Source organism: Vipera ursinii (assembly GCF_947247035.1).
Source record: "Vipera ursinii genome assembly, chromosome: 1".
Classification (NCBI taxonomy): domain Eukaryota; kingdom Metazoa; phylum Chordata; class Lepidosauria; order Squamata; family Viperidae; genus Vipera; species Vipera ursinii.
In genome coordinates, this window is record NC_139512.1 from 32,567,916 (window position 1) to 32,588,266 (window position 20,351).

At 40.3% G+C, this 20,351-nt stretch overlaps 1 protein-coding gene across 1 annotated transcript in view; it reads right to left on the minus strand.

The window, feature by feature from the left end:
- Window positions 1-20,351, minus strand: part of KIF26A (kinesin family member 26A) — a gene marked incomplete at both ends in the record, with an annotated part of 189,985 nt that overhangs the window by 17,588 nt on the left and 152,046 nt on the right. The window contains 4 exons of the mRNA XM_083353389.1: window positions 153-336; window positions 596-858; window positions 2,685-2,778; window positions 5,716-5,922. Coding sequence (XP_083209515.1) covers window positions 153-336; window positions 596-858; window positions 2,685-2,778; window positions 5,716-5,922 — 748 coding nt within the window. The remainder of the gene's footprint in view (window positions 1-152; window positions 337-595; window positions 859-2,684; window positions 2,779-5,715; window positions 5,923-20,351) is intronic.

Consider the following 20,351-nt stretch of genomic DNA (forward strand, 5'->3'; position numbering starts at 1 on the left):
AATTAGATATTCCAAAAAGCAGTCCAATTGAAAGCTTTCTTGGCTAATACAATCAGCTTCAGTGCTGACTTTAGTTTTTGATAAAAAATCAATTGCACTTCTTTTGAAAAATCAATGCAAGAAGAAAGAGATTTTGAGCCAAATCGACATACTTCCTCCTTTGCCACTCTTCTCCATACGGTATTGATATATGTGAAGTGTAAAAAACATGTGTGAATTTCTCCGATCTTCTTCATCACATTCTGGTTTGCTAGTACTCCTGGCAGCCAGCGCTGCATCGAGGAAAAAAGCTGCTTTCTCTGCTGTTGGGGCCCTCAATTCACTTTGATTCTGAAGCTGGAATATAAACAAGAAAACAACTAATTAAGAGGGAGAGAATGATCCCTGCTTCCTGAACAGGGGAAGACTCAAGGGTGCTAAAAGAAACAAATATGTACGCTGTGGGATTAAAAATGAAAAAGACAATTAAAATATATATTTTAAAACTGATTGGAATTGTTGACAGATGAAAGCATTTCAGGAAAAAAAGAAAGAAAAGAAATGTCAGGAAAAAAAAGAAAAAGCCACACTTCCCATCTGTCCTGAGATTTTATACCTGTGTTCCACATATCGGATCCTCACGTAGGTAGACCCCTGGGGACTGTCCATCTTGAAGACTGCCAGTGGCTACTTCAGCTAACAAATCCTTAAGGTTTTCATCTTTGCCGCTGATCTCCACAGCAGATACTCGTATTGAGAAACGAGTCCCAGTCTTCTCTTTGCGCTCATTGATTAACTTGAAGAGCCATGAGATAGCACAAGGTACGATGCCAAGGCTCTGTGTGGAGTTATCTTTCCCAAACATTGTGTAGGATTTGCCTAAAAGGGAAAGCAAATGGAAATGTAATTGGCTCACTAAGTACATTACTTTAGTTGCAGTGTCAGCTTGTCCTTTTACATAGGAAGTGAGAGAATTATCAGAGTTTTTTTATTCGGTAGAAGGAAGATTCTCCTGTTCTCTTATTCTGGCAAGAATCCGTTTTGCTATTTATGTTTCACGTGCACCAAGTTCAACAAGTGGATGATTTATGTGTAATTAATAAACAGGTGAACTTCTGGAACAGCTGACTTGCTGGTGAAAGGAGGAGAAAGGAAGAAGCAATGGTGTTTGTGAAAGATTCACCCCCACTGTGAATCTTCCCAATGCAGAGAATGGGTCTTGTCTTTCCTTGGACTACAAAAAGAAATGGGGGAAAGAAAAAAGCTGCCTCATCTGCTCTCATTTGCCAACAGGAGGAGGAGGTCAATTGTTCATGAGGTCAATTGTCTGGCTGTCCTTAATGCAGCCACCTTCCTCCTAAATATTCTGCTAAAGCAAGGAAAAGCAAATTAATTCTTCACTCACAAATCTTGCAGGGAGGGGGTATTATATTTTTTAAGAGGTCCTAGTTACTGGCAATAGTTATCATCTTAGGCTGATGAAAGCAAAGGATCTAAATCTGGGGTCTTTTAGTGAATCCAAAGCTCTCTGCCCTTCATTTGGGACCTATAATCAGTGAGAATAATTAGGAGTAACTCTCATAGAATCATAGAATGTAAGGACTGGAAAACAACTGGAGATCGTCTAATACAAGGCCCTGACCAGTTCAGGAATCCACTAGTATAGTATCTCCAACCAGTCTTCTCTTATCTAGATTAAATATATTTAAATCCTCAAATAATTCCTGGTTAATTTTTCTTCATCTCTTCCCATTGGTTGCTCTCCTCTGGACACGAGTTTGTCAAGGTCTTACCTAAAATCTGACATCCAGAACTGATGGACATTTAGAATATTCATGTGATTAACCAATGTAAAATAAATACGACTTATCTTGATCCTTGAATTGCACTTCTAAGAATGCAGCATTGCATTTAAATGGCATTTGATTTCTGCCACTCAAGTGCTTTGAATTTATATTGGAGCCTCATGATGGATATTCCTCCCCACATTAGCAGAGTAATTTTTTACCACTTCTTCCCTATTCTAGTTCACCTCCTGCAGTCATCCAAAAAAGCTAGGATTTTCTATCTTAAAACATGTGTAATTTCTTAAATTCTGAAGTTGAATTTTCTGTATATGGAAATTCTAGCAATCTCGATGGTGATTTTCTAACTGAGGGATAAAAAGGGCTATAAAGTAGATAACATCTGGTTTACAGAAACAGAATACTCTCTTCATACAAGTCTTCAGATTATAACCAATGACACACACCTTAATTGACAATGGGAGAGAACAGGTGCAAAAAGTAGCTTTTACATATTTCATTATTAATCCATTGCTACTTAATTAATTTTTCCATTCTTTGTAACTTTGTAACCAATTAATTTCTGCAAGTTCTTTGTTCTGTTTGAATTGTGTTACACCTATCCCTGAAAAAATCTGTTTCTAAAGAACCTGATAGATGCACATAAGCTACTTTTTACCTTTTATTCAATTGGGTTTTTTTAAAAAAAAAGAAGAAGAAGAAGAAAGAAAGAAAGAAAGAAAAGAAAGATTGCACAGAATTTAAAGTCCCAGTATAGAAATAAAGCAGGAGAAGTTTGCATAACTAATTAAAAAGAAATTCTAATGTATTCATGTAGTCCAGGTTTATTGTTCCAAGAGCTGACAGCATGTAATTACCAGGTTAACATAGTAATTAACTATAATGAATTTGGGAGCTCACCAAGCTTGACATGGCCAAAGCAAAAGATGCAACCATCTGCACCATTCACGACAGACTGGATTACTTCTGCTACTGTTCCAGAGCACACCTCAGCCTAGTGAAGAAGTTGGAAGTCAGTTAATAAGCATGGACATGCATTGTGTTGTTATTTTTACATGACAATGGTTCCTAAAACAATATAGTTGCACATTTCACAGCACTAGTCACAGTATTCTAGTGTCTATATTCCACTTTTTTCCAGTTAAACCTATTACCTAAGCCACGAATGATTTCCTATTCCCCTAAAGAGGGTACCATGGTATATCAATTCCATAAATTCAATGGCAAAGGAAATGCTAACCAACATAGAATTAATGTAATGTCTCATCATCCATCTTTTTTTTTAATACTAGCAGACATTGCACTGCCAAGGAAGCTTAGGAGGAGCAATGAAATTCAAGCACCCCAAATGAAAATTTTTGGAAGTTTTGTCTTTTAATCTTAATGATAACAAGCACATCTCCTGGCACACACACACAGACACATGCTTTTAAGTCTCATCCCTGTTCTGGGGAAAGGAAGAGGAATGTTATTCAATGGGGAGAAAACAGATTTCCTTTTTTCAAATGTAATGGAAGCACAGGAAATAGAAGTCTAAATTATGCACACATGTTCTGTTACTACTTTTGAGTTTCAGATGCATGTGCTATCTTCTGACAGCTTTATGGTTTTTTTACCGGCCAGAGAACCATTCAGGACAACAACCTCCTGCTATACCATATGTATTTGGCCTGGTTCTCTTGAGACAAACAGCAGCTCCTGAGTTAAATCTATGCTTCGTTGCCATTTTTCACCTGACAACCATAATTACAGCCAAGGGTTATATTTATAATATACTGTAAATTTAAATCTAACCAAGTTGTCAAATAAACTAACTTAAGATCCTGATCTCAGATAAATATTGTGATAAATATTAATTATCTGAACTCATAAAAACAATGTGCAAATCAACGGTAAGCCCACATTTCGAATTTTGATCCAATAGAAAACACAGATTTGTTAATTTTATACTATGTACAAACCATAAAGGTAAAGGTTCCCCCGCACATGCGTGCTAGTCGTTTCCAACTCTAGGGGCCAGTGCTCATCTCCGTTTCAAAGCCGAAGAGCCAGTGCTTGTCCGAGGACGTTTCCGTGGTCATGTGGCCAGCATGACTAGACGCCAAAGGCGCACGGAACGCTGTTACCTTCCCACTGTAGTGGTTCCTATTTTTCTACTTGCATTTTTACGTGCTTTCGAACTGCTAGGTTGGCAAAAGCTGGGACAAGTAACAGGCGCTCACTCTGTTACGCGACACTCGGGATTCGACCTGCCAAACTGCCAACCTTCTGATCGACAAGCTCAGCATCCTAACCCACTGAGCCACTGCATCCCTTGTACAAACCATAAGCAGCTCTAATTCTTAACCAAAATCAAGGCTACTTAAAAAAATAGATGGGAAATTCATGCCAGAACAGAAAGGAAAGGGAGCCATAAAACCCACGGACCTGACCCTATGTCTCCATCTTAGCAATATAACATGCTAGTGGAATATTTCATCTAAGCAGATACACTGACAAGATACATTTACATACCAGACTTAATTGTATTACTGAACTAACTTATTTTCTGAGTTTCCACAATATACTGTATTATATTCTAAACAAGCGGTCTAGGGTCAGGCAAAATGTCTTCTCCCATTATTTCTCCTTATCCCACCAGATCTAAGAAGGTGTGCTCCAGGTCCCTTTCATTGACAATGCTATCAGAATCCAGGGTGAGGGGGAGAGGGGGGAAGAAGGAGTTGGGGAATCCAATGTCCATTCACATGTAGATGAATACCAGACAGCATTTTCATGATATATTGGGCACATATATATGTGGAAATAAAGCATAGCTGATGTCTTTGTAATGTTTTAGTACATTTTCTCTTTATATTCATGCCATCTGAATGTGAAAGGAAGAAGGGATGGCAAGAATTATGGAGAATGGTGAGTTATTTCTTAGTCAGAGAGAAGAAAAAGGAGAAAGGAGGAATGGCAAGGGTGCTCCTTGGTGGTTGAAGGAGAGCACTCTTCCTAATTCTGTTCCTTCTTTGAATTGGACTATGTTGATACAGAAAGCAACAAAACTGGTGAAACACTCACTGTCACTTGTACTTTCAAAAACAGGTTATTTCAATCTTCCAATTGTCTCCAATGGGACACTAACTTGTGTATTGTGAAAATCCTACAAAGTCCATTAGAAAATCCTTCTAATGAAGAGTCCCAAGGCATCCTGTAAGACATGTGCTAAGGCTACTACTTAGGCCTTTTTTTGTACGGATATGCAGTGCAATTCTTCCAATGCACATGTATAAGACTGCAGGCCAAGAGTCTGTTTTAAGTATGGGTCATTGTTCTACAGTCATGCCTCATCGTTTGGCAATGATGGGCAGCCATTTTTAGGGGGGGGACAGTCGGCACCACATATTTTCTCAAAGAGGCCTGTCTATGTTTTCTTGAAAAGAATATGAAAACCATTGTAGCATTCCAGATTTTCTCAGTTCCTATGGGCTAGGTAGGGATTATGGGAGCTGAAGTCAATATACTTTGAAAAAACTAGACTATCCAACCAAAAATAGACTTCCACAATCAACAAAATATTTGATGATCTCTCATAATGGTACAGATCAGCCAAAACCTATAAATACTATGCTACAACTAAGACTAAAAAGGGATACTATGGAAGTCACAAATTGTTGCTTATATGTTGCTTTAAACCACACAAGAAAGATAGTAGGAATATAATCACTGAACAGAATTACCTCTACAGATATTGCTTCTTAATTTCACATCTGGGCTAAATTAAAACAGCGTGAGGCCTTGCAAACTGACTATTAATTAGCATGCCTTCCCAGTAATTAAACCAACTAATTCAAAGGAAAAAAATACTGTAAAAGAACTCTCTTGCCAGAATTAAATGTCATGGCAGCAACTCAAATTATGAGCTTTATATATTCAGCTTTGGTACCTGGGAAGCATCCTGGGGGAACACTGCATCAAAAGCAAACATCTTTGGGACGGCCACAGCTCCTCTTCGGTGACTTGCATTAGAGCCACTTGTAGATGGGTCATAAAGTGTGATCTGCTTTTTTCGTGAATCTACCTTCAGAAATGACATAGATTCTGATGTGTTGTGTGTTCCTTGTGACGGGCAAATTCTCACCATCACCTTCACCTAAAAATCATTTAAAATATAGATTTTAGTGCAGTACAAGTAAATAATAACACTGTATCTCAAACCCTTGGTTTACAGTGCCTATACAGCTCTGAATGATACCATGAGTCCATCTAGCTATCTAGTATACTGTATGTAGTAGCTGAGCAAGGATTTAATACAAGAATCTTTCTGAGTTCTTTTTGATTTTGACCTTTCATATGCACAGCACGTCTTCCTCTACTGAGTTACAGCCTATGTTTTAAGCTCGAATTAATTAGCCTGCCAAAAATATATTATTGGTCATATAATTTCAAGCACAAGGTTTTCCCACAAAATCTTTGCATATTCTATCATTTGCATCAGCGTAGGTATTTACTACTCAGTAAGCTTCTACACATCATGTTCAGAATATTATACAATAATGTACAAAGGAGAAATAAAAAAGGCAAAAGTTGGTAGCCTTGTGCATTCATGTTTTACTCAGTCTAAAACATATGGAGGAATTTGCTATTACAAATATATAATGACAGCTGCTGTCTTCAATGGATGTAAAGAGGGAAAAGGCAAATTCATGAAAGATAGTTCTACCAATGGTAATGAATCACAAGAGCTAAAAGCGACCTCCATGTTCAAGGCAGTATATCAATAAATATTAATTTCACTGCAGTGCCAGCATTATGTAATGTTTAACTCACAGGATTTGGGTGAGAAAAACTCAGATTCAAACTCTACTCAATTACAGAGCTGGAGAGATTTTCTCTCAGTCAGAGACAGAACCCCTCTCCCTGTTCCAATTTACTTTTTGGACTCTTCAGATAAAAAGAATATATATGCACAAATACTGCATACCTATATTTTCTAGCCAAAAAATATGCTGAATTAACTGAAACATGTTGAAGATAGAAATAGATTTCTCAAAAAGAGCACCAGTTCAGAGTGCTTTGCCATCTCTAAATATATTATATATTTATCTGTCCTATGAAATATTTCCCAAAGTACAGATTTGAATATTATTTTTATAGAAAACATCAAGGTTAATTATGTTCTGAAATCTGCTTGGATAAAAACACTTACTACCACAAATACAATATTCGTCAAGCATGTTAGCTTTGGGAAGTCACTATCTTTTTCTTTAGCATTTAGGTTTCTTCCCTGTTCCATCTCCCCCACCATCTAAATGTGATATGAATATGACACGACAGTCCTAGAAAATAACTGAACCTTAAAATAAAATAAGCAATTGCTTCAAAGTGAAAGTAAGTATTGTAGGTGACACATTCAAGACTAGTTTCCAATAAAAGCTGCATGAAGCTACTACCAGTGTATGTTAGAGATGTTCCTTCGACCTTGAGAATGTTGCCAAGGGGCTAAGTAAGTATCATTTTCTGTAAATAAATATACAAAGAGGATATCAATTCAAAAAATGCACTGATGTATAAGGAACTATAACTATGAATATTCTGTTTATATTTGATAGGTGGCATTTATCAATGCTACACCAATGCTCATTTCAGTCATCATGATTTTACCCTGACTGACCTTAGGAGAATGTTAGATAAAAACAGCAGAACAAACTGATCTTCTAATACAGGGGTGTCAAACTCAATTTCATTGAGGGCCGCATCAGCATTGCAGTTGCCCTCAGGGGGCCGGGTGCATATGGCCAGGGTGGGCGTGGCCTACTGGGTGGGCGTGGCTAGAGTGCATATGGCCTACTGGGTGGGCGTGGCCAGCTCTACATTGTTCTCATCAAGGGTGCCTATGGGGGCCTGGGCAGGAGTGGGACAGATCTGAGGGTCTCTGGCAGAAGGAGGATCTCTGCGCCAGGGCCAAGGCAGTGGGGGACGTTCCCTCACTGTTTCCAGGATGGCTTTGCGGGCCACATGAAACCACTTCACGGGCCGGATCCGGCCCCCGGGCCTTGTGTTTAACATGTCTGTTCTAATACAACTAAGTTTATAAAATACAGTGAACCAAAACTGATTTTCTCAACAACTAGAAGCTAACAAATTGTCTCAATCAGGCATGGTCTTCAGTTACGCTACGTGAAGAATGTCAGACTCATAGCATTTATATTCCTTGGTTTATCTAGGAAACAAGAAAAGACTATTCCAACCCAATTAAATGTTTCTGAGACATATTGGCAGGGTTGAAAAATACAATATCCAAAAGAGCAAAATGGAGAAATGGAAAGAAAACAAGAACCATATCCTCACTGCAAAATTTGAATCAGGACCTGACAGGAATTGGCCACAGAAATAAGTAGGATATGCCAATCCCTCTGATTATACAGCGAGAAAAAAAACATTTCTTTATCACAATTCTAACTGTTCATATCTAAGAACTGGAATTTGAAAGGACAATTTGCAAGCCTCCCCACCCCCTTTTTTAAAGAAACTGATCGGTACTTTCCACCCTGCTGCTCTCAAACTTGGATGCAAATAGAAATAATAGTAAATCTCTTCCATTCAAACTTTATGGGCTGGGGAACATATACTTTTGCATAAATATATAATATCGAGTATAATTCCCAATTTTTTGTATGCCTGTGTATGTACACCTAAGGGAGAGAGTGATTGAGTGTTTGAGTCTGATGTTCAATACAGCAAACAGATTAACAGTATATATTGTAAAACATTCTAGCCCTGCTTTAGATATAAGAACAATTTCTCCTGTATTTATGTGATCAGTTAGCCACCTACATATTACAACCCAAAGATTAAGACATATTCTTCTCTCCAAATCCTATCAATTCTCTGTTGTATCTCAAACAAGAACCAGAAAGAAGAAAGGAAATGCCACCCCCCAAATAGCATGTTCCATGTGATTGTGGATCAAATACATGGCATCTTTCTTTCCTTTAATTACCTATCCCACATCTGGAGGGTGATGTGAGGCCGTCATCAGATGGGGTGTTTAAACTAGGTAACCCTGAAAGGAGGAGGAGGAGGCAGGAGATCAAGGGAGATCTCAAAAAAATATTTCTTTAAACCCCACAGGCCAATAACTAGATACTGATGAAAATCCTGCAATCACTATTCATTGCTTTAGGGATGAGAGTGCTTCCCTGAAGGTCACAATCTACCCAATCAACAACAGCAAGAGAAAAAAAACTCAGGCTGGAGTACATAAGGTTATTGCCATGCACTTATGTGAAGCAAAGAAAATAAAAGCTATAGATGCAAAAGCAATGCCACAAAACTAGCAATTTCAAGGAAGAAAAAGGAAGATGCGTAAGACATTAATTTACATAATTTACTGCAAGCCAATATTTCTCCCACAGATATGCAATCTCATTTGTGCACTGAAAGTTACACAAATTTCAAAATATGAATACACTAGACCTAAGATGAGTTCATTTTTTGTTCATTTAATTATTTATAATTAATAAATCTTAATTATAGTAAGATTATTTTTGTATTTCTCCATTTAGTGGCAATGAATGACCTCATTTTAAGAGAAAAGCACTGCAGATTCTGTACAAAAATGCTCAGGTATGTCTTAAGAAGCTTAGAATTTGTACATCTCTTGCACAAAGTTGATCTAGTCATGCAAATAAAGATACAAAGTTCCTGCTATGCATCATTTCACACCAGATGTATGAGCACACATGATTTGAATATTTAAAAAAATCTTCTATTTAACTAGGAATTAGCAATATCTTCTTTGAACTTACCTCTGCCACTATAACATCTGACCAAGCTTAGGAGATTTCAAGAAAAAAAATATACAGGTGTAAATATCTATTTTCTCATCCATCTTTTGTTCCATAGTGGTTAAACAGCATTTAAGTGAAAGGATCACAAAGGAGGAGCTGTTGTTGAGAGCCTGCTTCTTTAAAATTATTGTTTTAGAAGATGAGAAGCTATGTTTCAAATACACTATAGATTCATTTGTCCTAGCAAATGAATCCACTGCAATATAGGCAACCCCTATTCCCAATGAGGAATATCACAGTGAAACTGGATGACTATGCAATGACAACAGAGATGGATCTGACTATGAACAAATTCACCATACTCCCACCACCTCTCTGACTGAGGAATAACAATAGCAATAGCATTTGGACTTACACTATACTGCTCCATAGCACTTTACAGCACTCTCTAGGCCACGGGTGTCAAACCCGCCATGTCATGTGACATGTTGCGATGTATTGCAACTCTTTTTGCATTGCCAGCAATGGGGTGGGTGCAGCTTCGGTATGATGAAACCGGCCCATGAGCCAGGAGTTTGACACCCCTGCCTAGGCAGTTTACTATGTATTTGCATAATGCCCCCAATAATCTGGGTCCTCAATTTACTGACCTCGGAAGGATGGAAGGCTGAGTCAATCTTGAGCCAGTCAGGATCAAACTCCTGGCTGTGGGCAAAGTTTGCCTGCAATATTATACTTTTAACCACTGTGCCACCAAGGCTCTGAGAAAGATTAAGGGAACCCCTCAGCTTCAGAAAATGAATTGATAAAACAGACAGATTTGATTCGTGAAAGCAAAATTCATGATGTCCTACTATAAGTTCCCTATCGTCTTGTACACCTTCCTGAAATTTGGCAGAAGCATAAGACTCTGAACACTGCTGACTAATTGGCTCCCAGGGCCCCTGGAAATATTAAAGTCATCCCTTGAAACTTTACCAGATAGTCAGAACAAGCTTGTGGATACCCCCTTTAAACAATACTTGGGAAAAATGGAGATTATTTTCCTACAGGAGATATGGTATCAGAATATTTCCCCCTCTCTTTTTTTTAGGTTTTTCCTCCACCAATGAAATTGGATTTGCATGAAAGAGCAAGTGAATGATATCAACTTTTATTTCGGGTGACTTTAAGGGAACTATGCAAAAGAGGGATTGATCTGATAACAATCACATCCAGATAATCCAGTTAGATAAATAAATCCTTTGGGCCAACTCTTTGTATTTATATTTATTTCTCTGTTGGCAAGTTTAAATATGCAGTTTAAGATTTGGTCCTCTCTACAAATTGTTTTGAAAAGAGCTGACAATTGCTGACAAATGCAGATATTTTACTGACTGGAGATTTTAACACCAGAATTAATAAAGATATTAAGAATTACATCAGGAAGACATAGGACAGCCCAGAAGATGAGCATTATCTGCCTAGGGTCTCCATGGACAAAGTGCTAAACCAGGGGTAGTCAACTTTGGCTCTTTTATGACTCGTGGACTTCAACTCCCAGAATTTGGGAGTTGAAATCCATGAGTCATAAAAGAGCCAAGGTTGCCTACCCCTGTGCTAAACAAACAAGAGGTTGCTTTATTCAACTGTTTTTTTTTTTAAAAAAAATTGGGTTCTATAATCCTCATGGTACCAAATGAGCAATATTCAATAAAGGAGAGTATTTGTCACTCATAGCAGACAAAAAGCCCTAATGAAGGTCTTACAAAAATGTGCTGAACTTATCGTGATGACAGAGAAGGACTGGTCTACCTCCCAAATATATGCTGAGAACAGCATCAGCATCAGCATATACAATGAGGACCATCAAGATATTTGAATATAAGTTTCATTTTCATGAAAGATCAAACTCTGATAAACTGAGCTTGAGTTCTCAAGGAAACAAACATAGACGTGTTTGTAGATGTTGGAGGTCTTCTCAAAATAGATCCCCATCACTTGGTAAAACCTCAAGGTGAAAGTTGAGGATGGGGGAGTGTAGGGTTTACCTCCACCTAATCTGGTAAATTCTATGTCTTTTTAAATCACTTTAATATAGTTTCCTTGTGTTTTGTTATAGGGTAGAGAACAATATGACAGTCATATATTTCAAGTTGTTGGTTATTTTAACTGCATGATCATAATCAGCATGTTTAGAAATCAAGCTGTAAGGGTTCTTCTACAAACCAATTATAATTCCTGCAAATTATCCTAAAACAAATGCATGCATGGCAGCCCCTCTAAGCATCCTCATAAGAATGGATGCTTGTCTTTATTCATGAGGCTGTCTGTATTATGCAAATCACACAACTATCTTGCTAATTAACTGCTTCAGTAATTCATGTGGGTTTAAACATGGTAGGTTAACATTAAACTGCTGAACTTCTCGGATTTATACATTTCAGTATGAGTCCAAGAGAAAAGTGCTGGTGGGTGTGGTGTTCAGCAGGATTAGTGAAAGAAATCCTACCACAGTGCAAAACTGCCCTTTTAAAAATAAATAAAAATAACTGGGAGACAGAAGGTTACAGAAGCAACATACACATTTTGAAATGCTTCTATTCCTGTCATTTTAAGGGCATGTTAAGCTGATGCTGAAATGAAAACAAATCAGACGAATATTCTCTTAAACATTCACATACACATATGCAACAAAACATGTAAAGCAGAGCACCCCCAAAACAAATTTAAATTTCATTTTCATTTTTGGAACAATTAAGACTGATAGAAACACATATATGGAAAATATTATATCGAACACAAAAGCCAGATGGAATGCAGGAAGTTACTATTTTTACACTACTGTCTTCTCTACACTGATTGCAAATGAATGTCCAGGTTTTCCAGCAATTTTTACACTTCCCCTTTTAGCTTTCTTCCTTGGTTTCCTGCTCTATAGGTGCTGCAGCCTGAAGAAGTATTTTGTAGGTGCTCAAGATGCTAACCCACAAGGCCAGGGTGCTATGTGCAATGTAGAAACACAGGCTGGGCACAGGAAAAAAAATACAAGGGGGACGTCATTAGTGAAACACCATAACTCAGCTATGCAACTGGCACGTCAATGCTTCTCATGCTAAATAGTGCCACCCTCCTGGAACTTCTATTCACCTTAGAATTTACTGGGGATACTCACAAAGATAATAAAGGGTCTGAAGGTTAAATCGTATGACGAACACTTGCAGGACCTAGGTATGTCTAGCCTATTGAAGAAAAGGATCGGGGCGGGACCATGATAACTGTCTTCCAGTACTTGAAGGACTGCCACAAAGAAGAGAGGATTGACTTATTCTCTACAGCATCAGAGGGCAGGACAAGAAATAATGGGTTGAAGTTTGTCAAACAGAGACACAACCTAGAAGTAAGGAGAAATTTTCTGACAGAGCAATTAATCAATGGAATAGCCTGGGGTTGTAGGTGCTCCATCACTGGAGGTTTTCAAAAATAGATTGGACAATCACTTAACTGGGATGGTTATAAGACTCCTGCCTTCACATTCTAGGATTTCTGGCTCGAGGTCAGTGACCACCTCATTGTGGTTATCAGGGACGTTAAGCTCATTCTTGTATAATTCTTCTGTGTAATTTTGCCACCTCTTCTTAATCTCTTCTGCCTCTGTTAGGTCCCTGCCATTTTGGTCCTTTATCATGCCCATTTTTGCATTAAACGTTCCCTTCATCTCTCCAATTTTCTTGAACAGATCTTTGGTCCACCCTATTCTATTGTTTTCTTCTATTTCTTTGCACTGTTCATTTAAGAAGGCATTCTTGTCTCTTCTAGCTGTTCTCTGGAATTCTGCATTCAATTGGGTGTATCTTTCTTTTTCTCCCTTGCCTTTCACTTCCCTCCTTTATTCAGCTATTTGCAAAGCTTCCTCAGACAGCCATTTTGCTTTCTTGCATTTCTTTTTCTTTGGGATGGTTTTAGTTGCTACCTCTTATACAATGTTGCAAACCAATGTTGCAAAAGTGTTCTTCAGGCACTCTATTTGTCACCTCTACTGTATATTCAACAGGGATATGATTTAATTCATACCTGAGTGGCCTAGTGCTCTTCCCTACTTTCTTCAGTTTAAGCCTAAACTTTGCAACAAGAAGCTCATGGTCTGAGCTACAGTCAGCTCCTGGTCTTGTTTTTACTCACTGTATAGAGCTTCTCCATCTTTGGCTGCAGAGCACATAGTCAATCTGATTTCTGTGTTGACCGTCTGGTGATATCCATGTGTAGAGCCGTCTCTTGGGTTGTTGAAAAAGAGTGCTTGCTATGACCATCGTATTCTCTTGACAAAATTCTATCAGCCTGTGCCCTGCTTCATTTTCTACTCCAAGGCCAAAATTGCCTGTTATTCCGGTTATCTTTTGGCTTCCTACTTTAGCATTCCAATCCCCCATGATGATAAGGACATCATTTTTGGTGTTAGTTCTATAAGGTGCTGTAGGGCTTCATAGAACAGGTCAATTTCATCCTCTACAGCACCAGTGCTGGGGCATTAACTTGGACTACTGTGATATTGAATGGTTTGCCTTGATTCAAAATAAGATCATTCTGTCATTTTGGGGATTGTATCCCAGTACTGCTTTTCCTACTCTTTTATTGACCATGAAGGCTACTCCATTTCTTCTGAGGGATTCTTGCCCGCAGTAGTATACCTGATGGTCATCTGAATTAAATTCACCCATTCCTGTCCATTTTAGTTTGCTGATTCCTAAGATGTCGATGTTCAGTCTTGTCATCTCTTGTTTGACCACGTCCAGCTTTCCTTGATTCATGGATCTTACATTCCAGGATCCTATGGAGAAAAAATCTTTACAGCATCGGACTTTCCTTTCACCACCAGACATATCCACAGCTGAGCGTCCTTTTGGCTTTGGCCCAGTCGCTTCATTCTTTCTGGTGCTACTAGTACTAGCCCTCTGCTCTTCCCCAGTAGCATATTGGACGCCTTCCGACCTGAGGGGCTCATCTTCCAGCGTCATATCGTTTTGCCTTTTGGTACTGTCCATAGGGTTTTCATGGCAAAGATCCTGGAGTGGGTTGCCATTTCCTTCTCCAGTGGATCATGTTTTGTCAGAACTCTCTGCTATGACCTGTCCGTCTTGGGTGGCCCTGCACGGCATAGCTCATAGCTTCATTGAATTACACAAGCCCCTTCACCACGACAAGGCAGTAATCCATGAAGGGGTGCAGGGATCTAGTTAGAGCCAAATATGATTCTAGTATTTTGGAAGTGATTTGAGTTTTAATTTGCACTGAATTTGAGACTGATTTTATTTATCATATTATCATACATGATAATATGGGTAACCTCTTTAAATAGTGCTGACCCATCAGTAAGCAAACAAATAAATGTGGGCCATAATCTCCTAGGCTGAAATCAGATATTGTATCATTTCTCTGAAGCAAGGAAGGGCAAATGGCAGTAGTACTATTAGTTCTTTGGTTGATTTATAGTAGATTTGCAAAGGTTTCCAAATATTAATGACTGAATAGTAACAAGAGCAAAACCAAATGTTTTCCTTCTCAGATTATATTCCTGATATCAAGATATTGGGTTTGGTGGTTGAGTTTCCCAAACTTATAGTTTTGGGAGACTTCAATCTACCATCCCTGGGAGGTTCATCTGAGCTAGCTCGGGAGTTCATGGCTTCCATGACGGCCATGGACCTGACGCAAGTAATTTCAGAACCAACTCATGAGGGAGGCCACACCCTTGACCTGATTTTTTTATCTAGACGGTGGTTGGATGATCTTGGTGGGGGCTCTCCATTTATTATGCCCCTGTCATGGACCGATCATCATCTCCTGCGGCTGGTCTTCCGTTTTGCCACCCCCCGCCATGGGGGCACGGAGCCAATTAGATGGTACCACCCCAGACGCTTAATGGATCCTGATAGATTCCAAGCGGCGCTGGGGTCCCCACCTGCCTCCATTGCTCACAACTCGGCGGATGCCTTAGTGGAAGCCTGGGAAAGGGCAGCCACTGAGGCACTTGACCGGGTTGTACCCTTGCGGCCCCTGACCCGGCGCAGATCCCAGCGAGCTCCATGGTTCTCCGCGGAGCTCCAGGAGATGAAGCGTCGGAAACGGGGCCTAGAGAGCTGTTGGAGGTCTAGCCGATCCGAACCCGACCGGTTGCGGTTAAGAACCTATATTAGGTCTTATCTCGCAGCGATGAGGGTGGCGAGGTGTAATTACTTCTCCACCCTCATCGCGTCTGCAGATAATCGCCCGGCCGCCCTGTTTAGGGTGACTCGCTCACTTCTTAATCAGGAGGTGAGGGAGGATCCCTTGCAGGGTCGTGCCGAGGAATTTAGTCAACATCTGTCGGATAAAATCGCTCGGATTCGGACCGGTTTGGACTCCAACTGGGCAGAGTCAGGCGATCAGGACACAGGCGGTCTTGTCAACGTTACCTGGAAAGAGTTTGATTCTGTGACCCCTGATGAAGTGGACAGGATTATGGGGAGGCTGAGCTCCTCCACATGTTTGTTGGACCCGTGCCCTTCCTGGCTGGTTTATGCAGCTAGGGAGAGGACACGAGGCTGGCTCCAGGCGGTTATATCAGCTTCCTTGAGTGAGGGCTATTTCCCCACCGTCTTGAAGGAGGCGGTGGTGAGACCTCTCCTCAAGAAGCCTGCCTTGGACCCGGCTGTATTGAACAACTTTCGTCCAGTCTCCAACCTTCGCTTTCTTGCGAAGGTTGTCGAGAGTGTGGTGGCGCATCAGCTCCCTCTGGTCCTGGATGAAGCGGATTATCTGGACCCTTACCAATCGGGTTTCAGGCCCGGGTACAGCACGGAGATGGCATTGGTCGCTCTAGTGAATGATCTCTGGAGGGCTCGGGACAGGGGATATTCCTCTGTCCTAGTCCTATTAGACCTCTCGGCGGCTTTCGATACCATCGACCATGGTATCTTGCTGCGGCGTCTCAGGGGATTGGGAGTGGGAGGCACAGTTCTTCAGTGGTTCTCCTCCTATCTCCTGGGACGCTCGCAGTCGGTGTTGGCAGGGGGGCAGAGATCGGCCCCTAGGTCTCTCGTTTGTGGAGTTCCTCAGGGGTCGGTTCTCTCGCCTCTCCTGTTCAACATCTACATGAAACCGCTGGGTGAGATCATTCGTGGTTTTGGAGTTGGGTATCATCAATATGCCGATGATACCCAACTTTTCTTTACGACCCCAAACCACCCCAGTGATGCCCTCGCTGTGATGTCCCGTTGCCTGGAGGCGGTTCGGGTCTGGATGGGGAGGAACAGACTTCAACTCAACCCTGACAAGACTGAGTGGCTGTACATTCCGGCATCCCGGGACATTCAAAATGTTCCATCTCTTTCTATGGGGGGTGAGCTCTTACCCCCCGTGGATAGGGCTCGCAACTTGGGAGTCCTCCTAGATTCACGGCTTACCCTGGAAGATAATATAGTGGCCGTGACTAGGGGGGCTTTCGCCCAGGTTCGCCTGGTGCGCCAGTTGCGGCCCTATCTGGACTGGGATGCCCTGTGTACGGTCACTCATGCGCTCGTGACCTCTCGCCTTGACTACTGTAATGCTCTCTACATGGGGCTTCCCTTGAAGACCACTCGGAGGCTCCAACTGGTACAGAATGCGGCCGCGAGAGTTGTCTTGGGAGTTTCCCGGTACTCCCATGTTACACCTTTGCTCCGCGAGCTGCATTGGTTACCAGTTGTCTTCCGGGTGAGGTTCAAGGTCTTGGTTATGATCTTTAAGTCCTTACATGGCATGGGTCCGGGTTACCTCGGGGACCACCTGCTGCCGGCGTCAACTCCCCTCCGCCCTGTGCGTTCCCACAGAGAGGGCCTCCTCAGGGTGCCCCCAGTCAGGGAATGCCGTCTGGTGGCCCCCAGGGGGAGAGCCTTCTCTGTGGGCGCTCCGGCATTATGGAACCAACTGCCGGTGGAGCTCCGGATGGCATCAGACCTCCGAACTTTCCGTCGTGGCCTGAAGACCCACTTATTTGAATTAGCTGGTCTGGCCTGACGGGGGATTATGGGTTTTAAATTGTTGTTTTAGAATTGTATTATTGTTTTTAATTGGGCATTGGTTTAATCTTTTTTAACTTTTGTATTGTTATTTATATATGCCCTGTGAACCGCCCTGAGTCCCTAGGGAGAAGGGCGGTATACAAATTAAATAAAACCTAAAACCTAAACCTAAACATATGGTCAGAAACCAAATTTCTGCAAGCAAACAAGCAAACAATGAAGTTCAGAGAGGACTCTATAATTTAACTCTGATTTGATCCAGTTGTTTTTCTTCCCTTATTTTCTCTTATATGAAAATTTTAAGAGACCTGAAAAGGATATAACAACCCCATTCTGCTTCTGCTTCTGCACTTTAAGGTGTTCCCATCTGAAATCACCCACAGTCTTACCATTGACTGAGAAGTATACAACTTGTAGATTTGGTCCCTAGATATCCTTCATATACTGCACTGCTTCTACTTATGGCACTTTTATATGCAATAATTGTTATATACTAAGAGAACAACTATTATACTCTCGGGAGAACCTAAAGGAAGTACTGTCATGTTACTATTTTCATACTATAAAAGGTAAAGGTAAAGGTTCCCCCGCACATGCGTGCTAGTCGTTTCCAACTCTAGGGGCCGGTGCTCATCTCTGTTTCATAGCCGAAGAGCTAGCGCTTGTCCGAGGACGTCTCCGTGGTCATGTGGCCGGCATGACTAGACGCCAAAGGGGCACAGAACGCTGTTACCTTCCCACCGGAGTGGTCCCTATTTTTCTACTTGCATTTTTACGTGCTTTCAAACTGCTAGGTGGGCAGAAGCTGGGACGAGTAACAGGCGCTCACTCTGCTACGCGGCACTCGGGATTCGACCCGCCAAACTGCCGACCTTCCGATCGACAAGTTCAGCGTCCTAACCCACTGAGCCACTGCATCCCTTCATACTACATACTTCATACTTCATACATACTTCATACTTCATACATACTTCATACTTTTCATACTATAGCCTATACTAAATGAAAATTGATTCTCTTTTCCCCAGTGGCTGGCATAAAACCACTTTTTAAAAAGTAGATACAGAATGAAATACAGTATGTATTCCTTGCAACTTTCCATCTTTTGATTCATTCATTAAAAGCATTCACTAGAGAGATTATGTGTTTTCTGTGCATTAATCATTGATACAAGGCAATAAACAAAAATCAGGTTGGTTTGTTATTTTATTATTACTTTATATAATCATGGTAAACTTCATTTCATCTGACTTCAATCCTATAATGGAAATTACTATTATTCTAGTTTTACAAAATGCCTTAAGGCTTTAAAGTGGAGGGGAGGAGGGTGGTGACCAAATCAGATCCAGACATGATCTGAAATGATTTATACTGAAAATTACACTGAAGTTATTAGGAAACAAGTAACAATAAAGATGACAAAGTTAAATAGCTATTTGTTATCCATCCAACAACTGTCATAAGAAGAACTGATGAGGACATACAATCAGTTGAAGAAAGTCTATGTAGGGTTAGTAAATTGTATTCAGTTATGGCTGACAAGAAGAGAATAAAAAATCAAATATTTTAAAAAATGAAAGAACTAAACATATGATTTCTCGATATATTAAGTGATGGATTTTTTTCTTGGTTCCTATGCGCACATAGACACAGACACACACACACACACAAACACACACAGCTTTTTATTGCTTAACACAAAAAAAATAAATTCCTTTAAAGCACTTGAAGATAGGACAAGAAGCAATGAATGGAAACTAATCAAGGAGAGAAGCAACCTAGAACTAAGGAGAAACTTCCTGACAGTTAGAACAATTAACCAGTGGAACAACCTGCCTCCAGAAGCTGTGAATGCTCCAACACTGGAAGTTTTTAAGAAGAGACCGGACAGCCGTTTGTCTGAAATGGTATAGGCTTTCCTGCTTGAGCAGGGGAATGGACCAGATGATCTGTGAGGTCCCATCCAAGTGTGTTATTTTGTTATTCTTTTATTCTGTTGTTTTAAAAATTGAAAGGATTTTTGGAATAAATCTAACACCTCCTGTTAGTCTAGTAAATGACACTAAATTACAAAGCATATACTGAATATAGTTCAAAGAAAAATAATGTTTTGCATTTAAAAAAGTAATCTACAATTCCAGAAAGAGGGAAAAGAAAGTCAAATTAGAATGCAGAGCACCACTTATTGTAAAAAGGATGTCTTTTTTTAAAATACCGCAATCTGATGAATTATCTTAAGTAGCACATTAATATCAGAAGCTGAGCATAATCTAACTTCTTTTGGTCACAGTATTAAATGGTTTTCAAACATCTTCCTTACTAGTTTGACATTAAATTTAATAGTGCTCAATGAGACTGCACAAAGAAATCATTCCATTTTTTTTATTCTACTAAATAACAAAATGACAGAGTTGGAAGGGATCTTGGAGGTTTTGTAGCCCAAACCCTTGTCCAAGCAGAAGACCTACCATTTCAGATGAATGGCTATCCAATCTTTTTAAAAACCTCCACTGTTGGAGTACCCACAACTTCTGAAGGCAAGCCGTTCCACTGATGGATTGTTCTAACTCTCAGAAAATTTCTCCTTATTTCTAGGTTGGTTCTCTCCTTGATTCATTTCCATCCATTGCTTCTTGTTCTGTCTTCAGGTGCTTTGGAAAACAGTTTGACTCACTCTTCTTTGTGGCAGTCCCTCAAATATTGGAACATTGGTATCATGTCACCCCAGTCCTTCTTTTCATTAATTCAGACATACCCACTTGCTGCAACCT